The 12,165-nt window shown below is 57.7% G+C and overlaps 1 protein-coding gene across 1 annotated transcript in view; it reads left to right on the top strand.

Annotated features, from left to right (window-relative positions):
- Window positions 1-12,165, top strand: part of TSPOAP1 (TSPO associated protein 1) — a 98,529-nt gene that overhangs the window by 59,967 nt on the left and 26,397 nt on the right. Inside the window, exons 13-16 of the mRNA XM_075905055.1 lie at window positions 4,914-5,140; window positions 7,687-7,796; window positions 9,777-9,886; window positions 10,960-11,757. Of these exons, the coding sequence (XP_075761170.1) occupies window positions 4,914-5,140; window positions 7,687-7,796; window positions 9,777-9,886; window positions 10,960-11,757 (1,245 nt within the window). The remainder of the gene's footprint in view (window positions 1-4,913; window positions 5,141-7,686; window positions 7,797-9,776; window positions 9,887-10,959; window positions 11,758-12,165) is intronic.

Genomic DNA, 12,165 nt, shown 5'->3' with positions numbered 1-12,165 from the left:
TGTCAATTTTTTTTGTTACATAAGAGCACTGAAAACCAAAACAACTTAAAACTTTAGAGTCTACAAGCCCACTCAGTCCTACTTCTCATTTAGCCAATAGCTGAGACAAACAAGTTTGTTTATATTTGCAGGAGATAATGGCACCCGCTTCTGGTTTACAGGGTCACCTGAAAGTGAGAATAGGTATGTAGCCAGCATTGTTAGGTATTTACGTACCAGATTTGCTAAACATTCATATGCCCTTTCATGCTTTGGCCACCATGCCAGCGCGTCCATGCTGAGGATGAGCATTGAAAAAATAATACATTAATTAAATTTGGACTGAGCTCCTTGTGGGAGAACAGTATGCCTCCTGCTGTGTTAGCTGCATTCTGCAGGATATTTCATGTTATAACGGTATCGGATGATGACCCAGCACGTTTGCTTGAAGAACACTTTCACGGCAGAGTTGACAAAGTACAAAAAAGGTGCCAGTGTGAGATTTCTAAAGCCAGCTACAGCACTCAACCCAAGGGCTAAGAATCTGAAGTGCCTTCCAAAATCAGAGCGGGATGAGGTGTGGAACACGCTTTCGGAAGCCTGAAAAGAGCAACACTCCAATGCGGAAACTACAGAACCCAAACCACCAAAAAAGAAAATCAACCTGCTACTGGTGGCATCTGCCTCAGGCCACGAACGTGAAATGGTGTCAGTCTGCACGGCTTTGGGCCATTATCGAGCAAACCCAACATCAGCTTGGACACGTGCTCTCTGGAAGGGCAGCCGAACCTCTAGCGCATCTGGCACTTAAATATCTTGCGAGGCCGGCTAGCAGAGCGCCCTGCAAACACCCACCCTTACTTTCTAGTGCCGTTGTAAACGAGAAGTGGGCAGCAGTATCCTTGCAAATGACGGGAACTTGTTTGTCTGAGTGACTGGCTGAACAAGCATTGAATGGACTCTCTAGTTTTGCATGGGGTTTTTTTCTGAGTGCATTTAGTTTTTGTACATAATTCTGCCTTGATAAGTTCAACCTTCCCAGTAAAACGATTGCACCCCCCTACTTGTGTGAGGTGACTCAAAAAATACAGGCACTCCCCGAGTTCAAACACCCACCTGACGAACATGTGAGCAAAAGAAGCCTGCAACCAGGGAGCCGGCAAGGGGCCCAGGTGGTAGCGAGCAGCCGGAGGACTCCAGAGGAGCAAGGGGGGTCACGCAGCCAGTGGCTGGAGAAAAGCCGCACTCTGGAGGGGAAACGGTCGCGTCTCTCCAGCTGCAGGCTGCCTGCGTCTCCTGCTCCTCCAGAGTGCTGCGGCCCGTGCTCGCGCTGCTGGCTGGTTCCTGGTGAGAGAGGGCTGGGAGCAGCCCACGTGGGGGCGGGGGCAGATGACCGGGGGATGGGGCTGAGCCCACAGGGGGAGGGATGGTGGCTGGGGTAATCTCCAAAAGTCCCTTCAGAATCTCCACCTACCTCTTCCCCCTCCTGTAACCAACCCTGCCTTCCTCCAGCACCGGCACTCAGGGAATAAAAGCTATTTCTACCATTGTTCATTGCAAATCCGCAGGATTGCAGCTATCATCCGTGTTAAAGAGGCTTCTGTGGGCTGGCCCGGGAACCTAACTGCCATTTATCACATTGTTTCTATGGCAAATGCGTTGCAAGTTCCAAACAACCGACTGACAAATGAATTGTTACGTAAGAGCATCAGAGCCGCCAGGCTGGGTCAAGCCAAAGGTGCCTCCAGCCCAGTGTCCGATCTGCCCGCAGTGGTAGAGGCCAGGTGCCCCAGAGGGAGGGGACACAACAGGGAATCTCCCACCTGCAGAGAAACAGCGGCAACACCACCCGCTCTAACGTGGGGCTTCCTGGACTATTTTTTGGGCTGTTTTATGGCACAAATATTTGTAAAGAAATATTTACAAATATTTCGTTATATATAAAAATCAATATAAAGTGAGCACGGTACTGTGTTCTGTGATGTAATTGGGCAATACGTTTGAAAACGTAGAAAACCTCCAAAATATTGAAATACAGGCAGTCCCTGGGTTACGTACAAGATAGGGACTGTAGGTTTGTTCTGAAGTTGAATTTGTATGTAAGTCGGAACTGGTACATATTGTAGGGGAAACTCTAGCCAAACATTTCTCCAGAGCTCAGTTTTATTCTCCCACACCTCACTTCCCTCAGTCCTTTATTCTCAAGCTGAGGTGTCTGCTGAGAAAAGCCGCTCCGCGTCTCCCTGGTCTGCTGGGGGGGGGGGGAGCGCTAGCTTCGCGTCTCCCTGGTCTGCTGGGGGGAAGCAGCTAGTGCGGGGTTGCCTCACCCCGTTTGTAAGTAAGGATCTGATGTAAGTTGGATCCATGTAACCCGGGGAATGCCTGTAAATGGTATTGGATCGTAACAGTATGATTCGTGTGTGATTAGTCATTATTCATTTTTGAATTGCTTGACAGCCCTACTTATTTTGACAAATAAAAGCTGCAGCATTCTGCAGAATTGTTACTGTTTTGTTGCTGATGGTCTGATGGGTTGGACACAATCTCCTGGGTGTCGGTTCCAGAGTTACAGTATGAAGTGGGGTGGCAAAGATCTAACAAGTTGCCGAAACCCATAGCTCTGCCCCCTGGCAGATGTGTTCTTATTCTACACTTATAACATGGCCACACGCCTTTGCGCACACGTTTTTCTAGACTAGATTAAGTCTGATCAGCATTTTCCATACTTTGATATTTTAACAAAAGCGGAATCGTTTGCCACCCTTTCACTGAAATCAGCTCTCAAAGCTGTTTGAAAATGTTTGAAATTCACAATGTTCTTCGAGACTCACCATCTTGTTAGTCTTTCAAGTGCTGCATAGTCCTGTCTTTTGTTTCAATGTTCTTTGAGGGACTGAGTGCTTTGGGGAAACGTTGCCAACCATTTTCCTACTCGTCACTCAGATGCAGTAGATCGGTGTGTGTAGCATCTGCTGTGCTGTGCATGGCTTGGTATAGGCCAGAGAGTCCCCACAACCGGGGTTCTCCCCCCATTGACCATTGCAGGACACATGCAGCTTCCCAGGTCTAGTGGGCAGCTGGCATCAAGCTCTGGGGTCAGTTCTGGGGCCAGTTTTGTTCAACATCTTTATTAATGATCTGGATGAGGGGGTGGATTGCACCCTCAGCAAGTTTGCAGATGACACTAAGCTGGGGGGAGAGGTAGATACGCTGGAGGGCAGAGAGAGGGTCCAGAATGACCTAGACAGATTGGAGCATTGGGCCACAAGAAATCTGATGAGGTTCAACAAGGACAAGTGCAGAGTCCTGCACTTGGGACGGAAGAATCCCAAGCATTGGTACAGGCTGGGGACCGACTGGCTAAGTAGCAGTTCTGCAGAAAAGGACCTGGGGGTTACAGTGGATGAGAAGCTGGAGATAAGTCAGCAGGGGGCCCTAGTAGCCAAGAAGGCTAATGGCATATTAGGTTGCATTAGGAAGAGCTTTGCCAGCAGATCCAGAGAAGTGATTATTCCCCTTTATTCGGCTCTGGTGAGGCCACATCTGGAGTATTGTGCCCAGTTCTGGGCCCTCCACTGTAGAACGGATGTGGACGCATTGGAGAGGGTCCAGCGGAGGGCAACCAAAATGCTTAGGGAGCTGGAGCGCATGACCTATGAGGAGGCTGAGGGATTTGGGCTTGTTTAGGCTGCAGAAGAGAAGAGTGAGGGGGGATTTGAGAGCAGCCTGCAACTCCCTGAAGGGAGGTTCCAAAGAGGCTGGAGAGAGGCTGTTCTCAGAGGTGGCAGAACAAGGGGCAATGGGCTCAAGTTGCAGCGGGGGAGGTCTGGGTTGGAGATTAGGAAAAGCTGTTTCCTTAGGCGGGCGGGAAGCGCTGGGCTGGGTTCCCTGGGGAGGGGTGGAATCTCCGTCCCTAGAGGTGTGTAAGTCCTGGCTTTACAGAGCCCTGGCTGGGCTGATTGAGTTGGGGCTGGTCCTGCCTTGGGCAGGGGGCTGGACGCCAGGACTCCTAAGGGCTCGTCCCCCCCGAGGGTTGTGTGACGCTGTGGGCCGCAGGCTCACACCAGCTATAGTAGGTGCGTGGCCCTGAGGCCGTGTGTGAGTGGCAGCCGTGTGCTGATGGGGCCGCAGGTGGCCCGTGGCCCGTGGGCTGAGAACTGCTGTCCGAGAGACAAGGCGGGCGAGGCGATCTCTCCTGGGACAGCCACTGCCCCGAATGGCTTCGCTCGCCGCTGTGGGGCATGGGACGCCCTGGGCAGAGCCTTTACCCAGCCCGGCTCCTCGGTTCCTCCGGGGCGGCGCAAAGGGGTGAGGACGTGGCTGCAAGTGACAAGCCGAGCGCTGCCGCAGTGGGGCTCTCAGCGGGTGGGAGGCCGCCGAGCTAGATCCTGAGCCAGCTGCTGCCGTGGCCCAGCCAGCCTCGTCACAGGGCCGGGGGCAGCTGGGCTTCCTGGAGCCTCAGCTGGCAGGCGATCACTAGCGTTGAGGCGGTGGAAGTTCGCTCGCACTGGGGCTGGAGCCGACAGCCCCCCCAGTCCAGCAGGCCCCAGCGAGCTCCCCACCAGCTTCTACCGATCTCCCAGTAACTCCAGTGTCACTGCTCCTGGGGGGTGGGGAAGCTGGACTGAGCCGAGCCCCGGGGGGAATTCTGGGGGGAGAGGAAGCCGGACTGAGCCGAGCCCCGGGGGGAATTCTGGGGGGAGAGGAAGCTGGACTGAGCCATGCCCTGGGGGAGGATCCTGTGGGGGAGGGGAAGCCAGGCTGAGCCAAGCTTTGGGGGAGATTCTGGGTGGGAGGGAAAATTGGGCTGAGCCGAACCCTGGGGGGGGGATCCCTGCCATAGAGTTTGTCCACAGCCTGGGCTCCTGGGTGCTCCCAGCACTGGAGCCGGGCTCTGCCAGCCATTGGCGTAACACATGGAATGTTGCTTCCAGAGCCAGCTGCTGCCCCGGCCCGTCCTGCTCCCCAGGGCACCCGGAGGACCCCCGAGGAAGGGCGAGAAGAGCCTCCGATCCCTGACCCCGCGTCTAGTGCCACCCACGTTCCAGCCTCAGGCGCTGCCGCCCCGTCCCGGAGCCAAGTCGAGAGGCGGGCGTCACAGCCCAGCCCTTCGGAATCGGACTCCGTGCCGGAGAGTCCCACGTCCTGCCCCACGCCCGAGGTCAGTGCTGTGTGCGGTGCCCTGGTCGGTCTCTGGTGGGCAGGGCACGCAGGGATCGGTGCAGTCCGCACTGCCGCCAGAGCCAGAGAGCCCGGGGAAGAGGGATTTGCTCTCTTTGCTGACCGCCTGAGGGGTGTGGGCAGCCAAGAACCGCCCTGAGGGATTCCCAGCGAGGTCCCTGGGCTGTTCCCGGATGGACTCGGTCCTGGGCAGTCTCGTTGTGCCGTCCCGGCCCTGGGTTGCAGCAGCATGCGGGCCTATGCCCTCAGCTCGCTGTCCCGGGCACAGAGCGGTGCAGCGAGGCCGGTGCAACGTTCCAGCGGATCCCGTTAGACTCCTGAACAGCAGCTGGGGCAGGGAACCGTCACGAAGGGCCAGTCGCTGGCGACAGCGGACGAGGCCAGGTTATGATGGCTTTGCTTTCTCCCCCTCTCAGACCCAGTGATATCTCGGCCCTGCTCCCGCCCCCCGCAGGTCTCTGCATTCCTGTGGGGCTCAGTCCTGCCCCCTCCCTCATTGAATGTTGCCAACAGATCGTAGGGGGCTTGTGGAGATCTCGGCTTGGAAAGACAGCGCCTCGTTCTTCTGACGCAATGTCCGTTCTCCGGCGGGCTCCCGGCCTAGCAGAGTATGTTCGGGAGTCTGGAGAACCTGAGTTTTAGGCCCACCCCTCGTGCTTAGCATGTGGAATTTCACAAGCCCTCTATAAGCTTCACAGCATTCCTGCGAGGGGAACCGATGCCATTATCCCCATTGTACTGGCAGGATCACTGAGTCAGACTGATCAATGGATGTAGCCACAGTCCTAGCTAGGAGTGGAGCCCGGATCCCCCCAGCATGAACTGTCTGACAGTTTCAGGGTAACTGCCCCGACTTTCTCCCCTCATGGCCCCAGAGGTTCCTCCAGCAAGCCAGGCAATCTACCAGCTAGGGCCTTCTCCCCGAGGGCCACGGCCACACGCAGTGCCTTGGGCCGTGTCTGTGCCCCGCTGGTGGGAGTGGTACAAACACCTAGACAGGCAGACAGGTCAGGCTAAAGGCACCTCCCCAGTGCTCCTCGCTGCTCCCAGGGGCCAGGAGGGTAGACGAGGTGGGTCTGGCCCCACTCACAACCCCCGGGAGATGCCCAAGAGGAGCAGAGAGGTGAGGTGAGGCCAAGCAAGGAGAGGAGACGTGAGGTGAGGACAGGAGAGGGGAGGGGAGGGGAAGGGAGGAGAGGACAGAAGAGGGGAGGGGAAGGGAGAGAGGAGAGGAGGGAGGGGAGAGAAAAGAAGGGGAGGGGAAGGAAGGAGATGAGGGGGAGGGGAAAGGAGAGGGGAGGTGAGGACAGGAGAGGAGGGGGTGGGGAGAGGTGAGGTGAGGGGAGGGGAAGGGAGAGGAGGGAGGGGAGAGAAAAGAAGGGGAGGGGAAAGGAGGAGAGGAGGGGGAGGGGAGAGGAGAGGGGAGGTGAGGACAGGAGAGGAGGGGGTGGGGAAAGGTGAGGTGAGGACAGGAGAGGGGAGGTGAGGACAGGAGAGGAGGGGGAGGGGAGGGGAGAGGTGAGGTGAGGACGGAGAGGGGAGAAGAGGGGAGGTGAGAAGAGGGGAGGGGAGGGGAGAAAGCTCTCTCATCCTCCGGCAGACCGCCGTCTGGGGTCTGCACAGTATAAGCCCCTGCCAGTGACACGCTGACTCCATCACACACAGAGCCCGGGCCCAGCCTGCATTTCACCTTGGCCCATAGTAGCTGCCAGGTCTTCCACAGGCTCAGTACATGGCTTCCCCCTCCCCGCCCCGACCACCTGCCCTTGCGGCACGAGGGAGACCCTGCGCATCTACCACTAGGGGCCAGGCTGCAGGCCCTTTTCTCACACCTCGAGGAGCGTCTCCTTAGGTTCCGGCGGCCCTTTGCCCTGCACCTGCGGATCGACACCCATCCACGGCCCCGCAGAGTCCCAGACCCGCTGGCCTGCTCCCGGCCCTGCCCGGGCACCCTCCACCATTGCAGGAGCCTTGTGGCTGCCAGGCCTTCAACCCGCATCTGGCCAGAGTTCCTCTGGGCGGCCTCTCGGGCTCCCTGCAGGCCTGGGAGGAGCAGGGTTCTCTGCTCTGCGCCCCTCTGGCTCCCTGGTTTTGACCCTCTGGCCTTGTGCCCACGCCCGGCTTCCATCCTTTGTCCCCTGACCTCGTCTGGGCTCTGCTTTCCGTAGCTCCGGCCTTTGGCTGCTCAATAGCTGCAGACAACAGCCAAACGTCTTTGCCCTTCGTAGGGCCTGGGTCTCACCGGGGGAAGGAGCCGGGTCCCGGCATGTAGCCTTTTCCCAGCTGCTGGGGACGGCAGAGGTTCCAGGCCCCTTGCCAGCGCCTTGCCCTTTGACCCCTCCAGAGATCCCTGGCCCCTGGCGGGAGTTTGTCTTTTTGTGCCCTGGAGCCGAGCGTGTGTCTGCTGCCCAGGCTGCCTTCCTAGTGCTGCCCCTGCAGAGAGCTTAGCCCCTCGCGGCTTCCAGGCGGGGCTCTGTGCCCCTGCTCTGCCAGTCAGCCGCAGCCTCCGTGCCATGCCTTTCTCAGGTGGACACTGCCAGCGAAATGGAAGACCTGGATGCCGATAGCGTCGCTTTGATTCCAGCGCCAGAGAGCCACGGCCCCGCCAAACTGCAGGTCTTCCTAGCTCGTTACAGGTACCGAACTCCACACAGGGCCTCTGCGCAAAGGGAAGGGCGGACTGAGGGGAGTTTTGGCTGCAGGGTTGATGAGTGGAGCAGGCTGTCCCGTAATTACCCACTTGGGGGTTCTTGCTCCTTTCTATGAGCCTCTGCTGGGGACGAGCTGCTGGAGTCGATGGAGGTGCCTACGGTACAGTGTGGGAACGCCCCCGTTCTATGGAGGGAGACGAAGAAAAATAACCGTTGCACGTGTCAAAACGCAGCAAATTCACAAGCCACAGAACCAATAGGGCTGGATGAAAACTTCTTCTTTGAAACTGTTTTGTTCATGGAAGGGGGGGGGGGGGGTTGGTGACGCATCGTTTTTGTGAAAGTGCCTTCTTGTTGGAGAACATGTCCCATTGCCACCGAACAGCCAGGCACCCAAACAGCTGAAAACGTGCAGCTGCCAAACAACAACGTCCAGTTCGTGACCAAACACATTCAGGGTTAGGCTGAAAAGTTTTGGCTTCACTTTTGTTTTCCAGCAAAAATTCAAAATTTTCCACAGAATAAAGCCCCGTTTTCTCCTCAGCTCTGATGATGACTGTGAACCAGTAATGCTGACATCCAAGACAGGTGTGGGAAACACGTGTGCCCATTTACTGTTCGTTATATGCAAATATAATTTTAAAGGCATAAGAGGCTCTTAGCTGCAAATGGCCGGGGACAATCACTTGCTCACCATGAATGGATCCAGCATGTAGCAGGGTGACGTAGTGTCAGTACCGTGCCGGTTGCTGTGCTCGGCCTGTGGGCGACCCCTACTGGCCGCTGTCTGTAGCACTGCCCAGCGGGGGGCGTCTTGGGACCCCCATGACAGAGACCGAACCGGTTCTACCAGTTAAAGGAAGGGATGGAAAAGGAAGTGAGTGTTGGGGGAAGGGTCAGTCTTGGGCAGGAACCATGAAGGGGACAGACTAAGGAGGGGCTGGAATCCAGGGGCCCAGGGACCCATCTCAAGGGGGCTGAGGCATCCTGGCCCTGACTCCTGTAGACACGTCACGTCTGTGCGGGGCTGTGTCCTGGAGAAGCAATAAACCCCCCTGTTCTACCGGCTGGCAGAGCCTGTTCTTGCTGCGACGGGGCTGCAGCGTCGGGGAACCCCGACTCGCCGTCACACAGGGGTTAAAAGAGACCTAGATAAATTCATGGAGGTTAAGTCCATCAATGGCTATTAGCCAGGCTGGGCAAGGAATGGTGTCCCCAGCCTCTGTTTGTCAGAGGGGGAGATGGATGGCAGGACGGAGATCGCTTGATCATTCCCTGTTCAGTTCACTCCCTCTGGGCACCTGGCACTGGCCACTGTGGGCAGACGGGTTACTGGGATGGATGGACCTTTGGTCTGACCCCGTCTGGCCGCTCTTATGTTCTTAGCTGAGCCCTGCACTAGGGGAGTGTCTAGACTACAGTGTTTTTTCGAAACAAAGTAGCCTTTTCTCTTTGACGGTGGGTGCCGGGAATGAGGCGTGACGGTGGAAGGTGAGAACCTGGCATCATGGAAGAAATGGCCTTTTTTCAAAGAAACGTCCCCTGCATGTAGACTGCAGCCGCGTTCTTTAGAAAGTAAATCGAAAGGACGCGGCATTTTTCTCGATCGCGGTAAACCTCATTTTACGAGGAAGAACGCCCTTTTTTCGCAGTGCTTTCGAAAGAAGCCGTATTGCGTGCAAACTGGGCTTTTTCGAAAGACAGTGCCCAGACTGCCTGGGGCGGCTCGCTTTTTTGAAAGAAGTGGTTGCAGTCTAGACGCTCTTTCGAAAGCGGCTTGTCCTCTAGACCTAGCCTAGGACTCAAAATGGTTGGGTCCAAGGATCCAGGTTGTGCTTTGCCCTCCTGCGAAGCGTTGGCCACGCCCAGAGGCAGGAGCCCCACCTGCGTGGACCAATGCGCTGCTCCCGTGTGAGCAGGGGAAGTTGCTGTACAAAGTACGTTTTATTGCTCTATCGGTTTCAGCTATAACCCCTTGGACGGCCCCAATGAGAACCCAGAGGCAGAGCTGCCGCTGACGGCTGGAGAGTATATTTATGTCTATGGGCACATGGATGAGGACGGCTTCTTTGAAGGTGGGTGCCAGGGAACGAGGCGTGACTCTGAAGGTGAGAACCTGGCATCATGGGAAAGCGGGGGAAGCTTCATGGCTTTTGCAGCGATCAGGGCACAAAGGCTCGTACGGGCAGAGCGGGCCTGCAGTCCTAAGAGAAACGCATTTACTCATGGTTGCGCCAGGGTTGCATTAAGTCCTGAGGGTGAAAATCTGGCCCCATTGAAGTGAACTGGAGTTTTGCCGTGAGCTTTATTGGAACCTGGACTTCACCCACCTCTCTGTGTCTGAATTCTTTCGGACTCCGTAGCTGTATGCGTCCCACAGAGCTGGTAATGCCACCATGCAGCCCTGCGCCAAGGCGTGAGAATTGCCTTGCGCTTCCTAGCAGCCCAGAAACTTGCTAGCGCCCTGGTGGGCTGCACAACATAACCCCCTCCCACCCTGCCGGTGTTCGGTGTCCCCACGCACTCAGAAATGGAGCTGAGCGACTACGAGATGCCTCAGTTCAGGGGCAAGCACCCAAAGAAAGCCGGGTTGGTTCAAACGAAAACATTTCACATTTTTTAATGGAATTGAAATCTCAAAAAAGAGTTTTGATCAACTAGAAATGATTCTTTTTCCTGCCTTGGATTCAGGGCAACCAGAGCGTGTTCCGTTGGCTCAAGCCGACATTTATTTCAGGTTTTGTGCTTCAACGTGGCCAGTCTGAAGTGGTTTTATCCATTTGTGTGTGTCTCCCTCTGCTAGCTCATAGCCAGAATGCGGCTCCCACCGGGCCCCTCCGTACCCCCAGGGTGGTGCCCCCACTGCCCTTTGCCAGCGGCCTTGCAGGCAGACGTCTCCTCAGGGAGGCCGTGCAAGGCAGCCGGGAGAGAACTTCTCAAGGGAGAGCCCTTGTGGTGCGACATGTAGGAGCGGATGGGACAAAGTGCTAGAAATTGGAGGGAGCCGAGAGCTGCGTGCCGTGCCCCAGCAGGCTGGTTCGGTGGGCTAGTGATTGGCAGGGATGCGGCTCCCTGGTCTCTCTCCCACGGCTGGGGCTGGAGTCTGGAGGGCAGGCAGGGTGGTAACAGGTGTCCTGTGTCCCTCTAGGGGAGCTGATGGATGGCAGGCGAGGGCTGGTCCCCTCCAACTTTGTGGAACGCGTTCCAGACGACGATCTTGTGGCCTTCCTGCCGCCAGAAGCGAGCGACCTCACCCAGAGCTCCAGCCACGGGAGGAGCACGAGCAGCGGAGAAAAAAGCGATGACTCCTGCGCCGAGACCAGCGCCAGCTCCTCGCTGAGCGGGCCGGGAGACCGGGAAGAGTCCGTCCGCCACACAGCAGTGCCTTACCCGCGAAAGCTGACTCTGCTCAAACAGCTCCCCAGAAGCATTGTGGTGGGCTGGGAGCCGCCGCTCCTGCCAGCTGGCTGCCCGGCCGTCTGGCGCTACGACGTCTCCGTGGACGCGGAGCTCTGCCAGAGCGTCGAGAGCGGCGCCCAGACGCAGGCCGAGATCGAGAACGTGGACCTGGAGCGGAAAGCCTACCGCGTCTCCGTGCAAAGCGTGGCCGAGCACGGCCGCTCCGACGCCCTGCGCTGCACGCTCTGCGTCGGGCCGGGCGTCTGCCCCGCACCGGGGCTGCTGGAAGTCCGGAGCGTGACGGCGACCTCGGCAGAGCTGACGTGGGTGCCGTGCGACAGCAACTTCGTCCACGCCGTGTACCTTGGCGAGGAAGAGTGCCACAGCGCCAAGCCAGGTGTCTACTGGTACACCTTCCGCAGCCTGCGCCCTAGCACGCAGTATGTGGCCAAGGTGGAGGCCCGGCCCCCCGGGGTGCTCTGGGAGTTGCCCCAGGAGAGGCGGGAGCAGGACTCAGCAGTGATACACTTCACTACTCCCGTGGCAGGTATTGGGGGACAAGCAATGCCGCGCCGAGGCGCTTTCTGACTGGCAGAGTGCCGCGTGGCGCGGGGGCAGGACTCCCGCGGAGAAGGCGCCGAGCCAGCACGTGGCGGGCGGAGTGGGAGGGCTGGCGACGCTGAACGGCTGCCCGGCGCAGACACCGGCTGGCTCGCCCTTTCCATGGTGCATGCTGTGCCCCCGAGCTTGCCCCAGCGCCGAGCGCAGCCAGGCCTCTCCTGTCGTTTGCCCGAGTCAGACGCTTCCCGCGCCAAGCTGCTGAGCGGCAGTAGCAGGACCCCTGCGCCTGGCTGCAGAACTCGATCCAATCCACACGGCCTTTGGCAAACGCCTGATCCCTGCCCGTGGAGGCTCCCAAAGCAAAAGCAGGACGCGGTCCCTGCTGGGCCCTGAG

Source organism: Pelodiscus sinensis, chromosome 21 (assembly GCF_049634645.1).
Source record: "Pelodiscus sinensis isolate JC-2024 chromosome 21, ASM4963464v1, whole genome shotgun sequence".
In the NCBI taxonomy this organism is placed as follows: Eukaryota; Metazoa; Chordata; order Testudines; family Trionychidae; genus Pelodiscus; species Pelodiscus sinensis.
The sequence above is the reverse complement of the archived record's forward strand: the minus strand, read 5'-3'. Positions and strand labels throughout refer to the sequence as shown.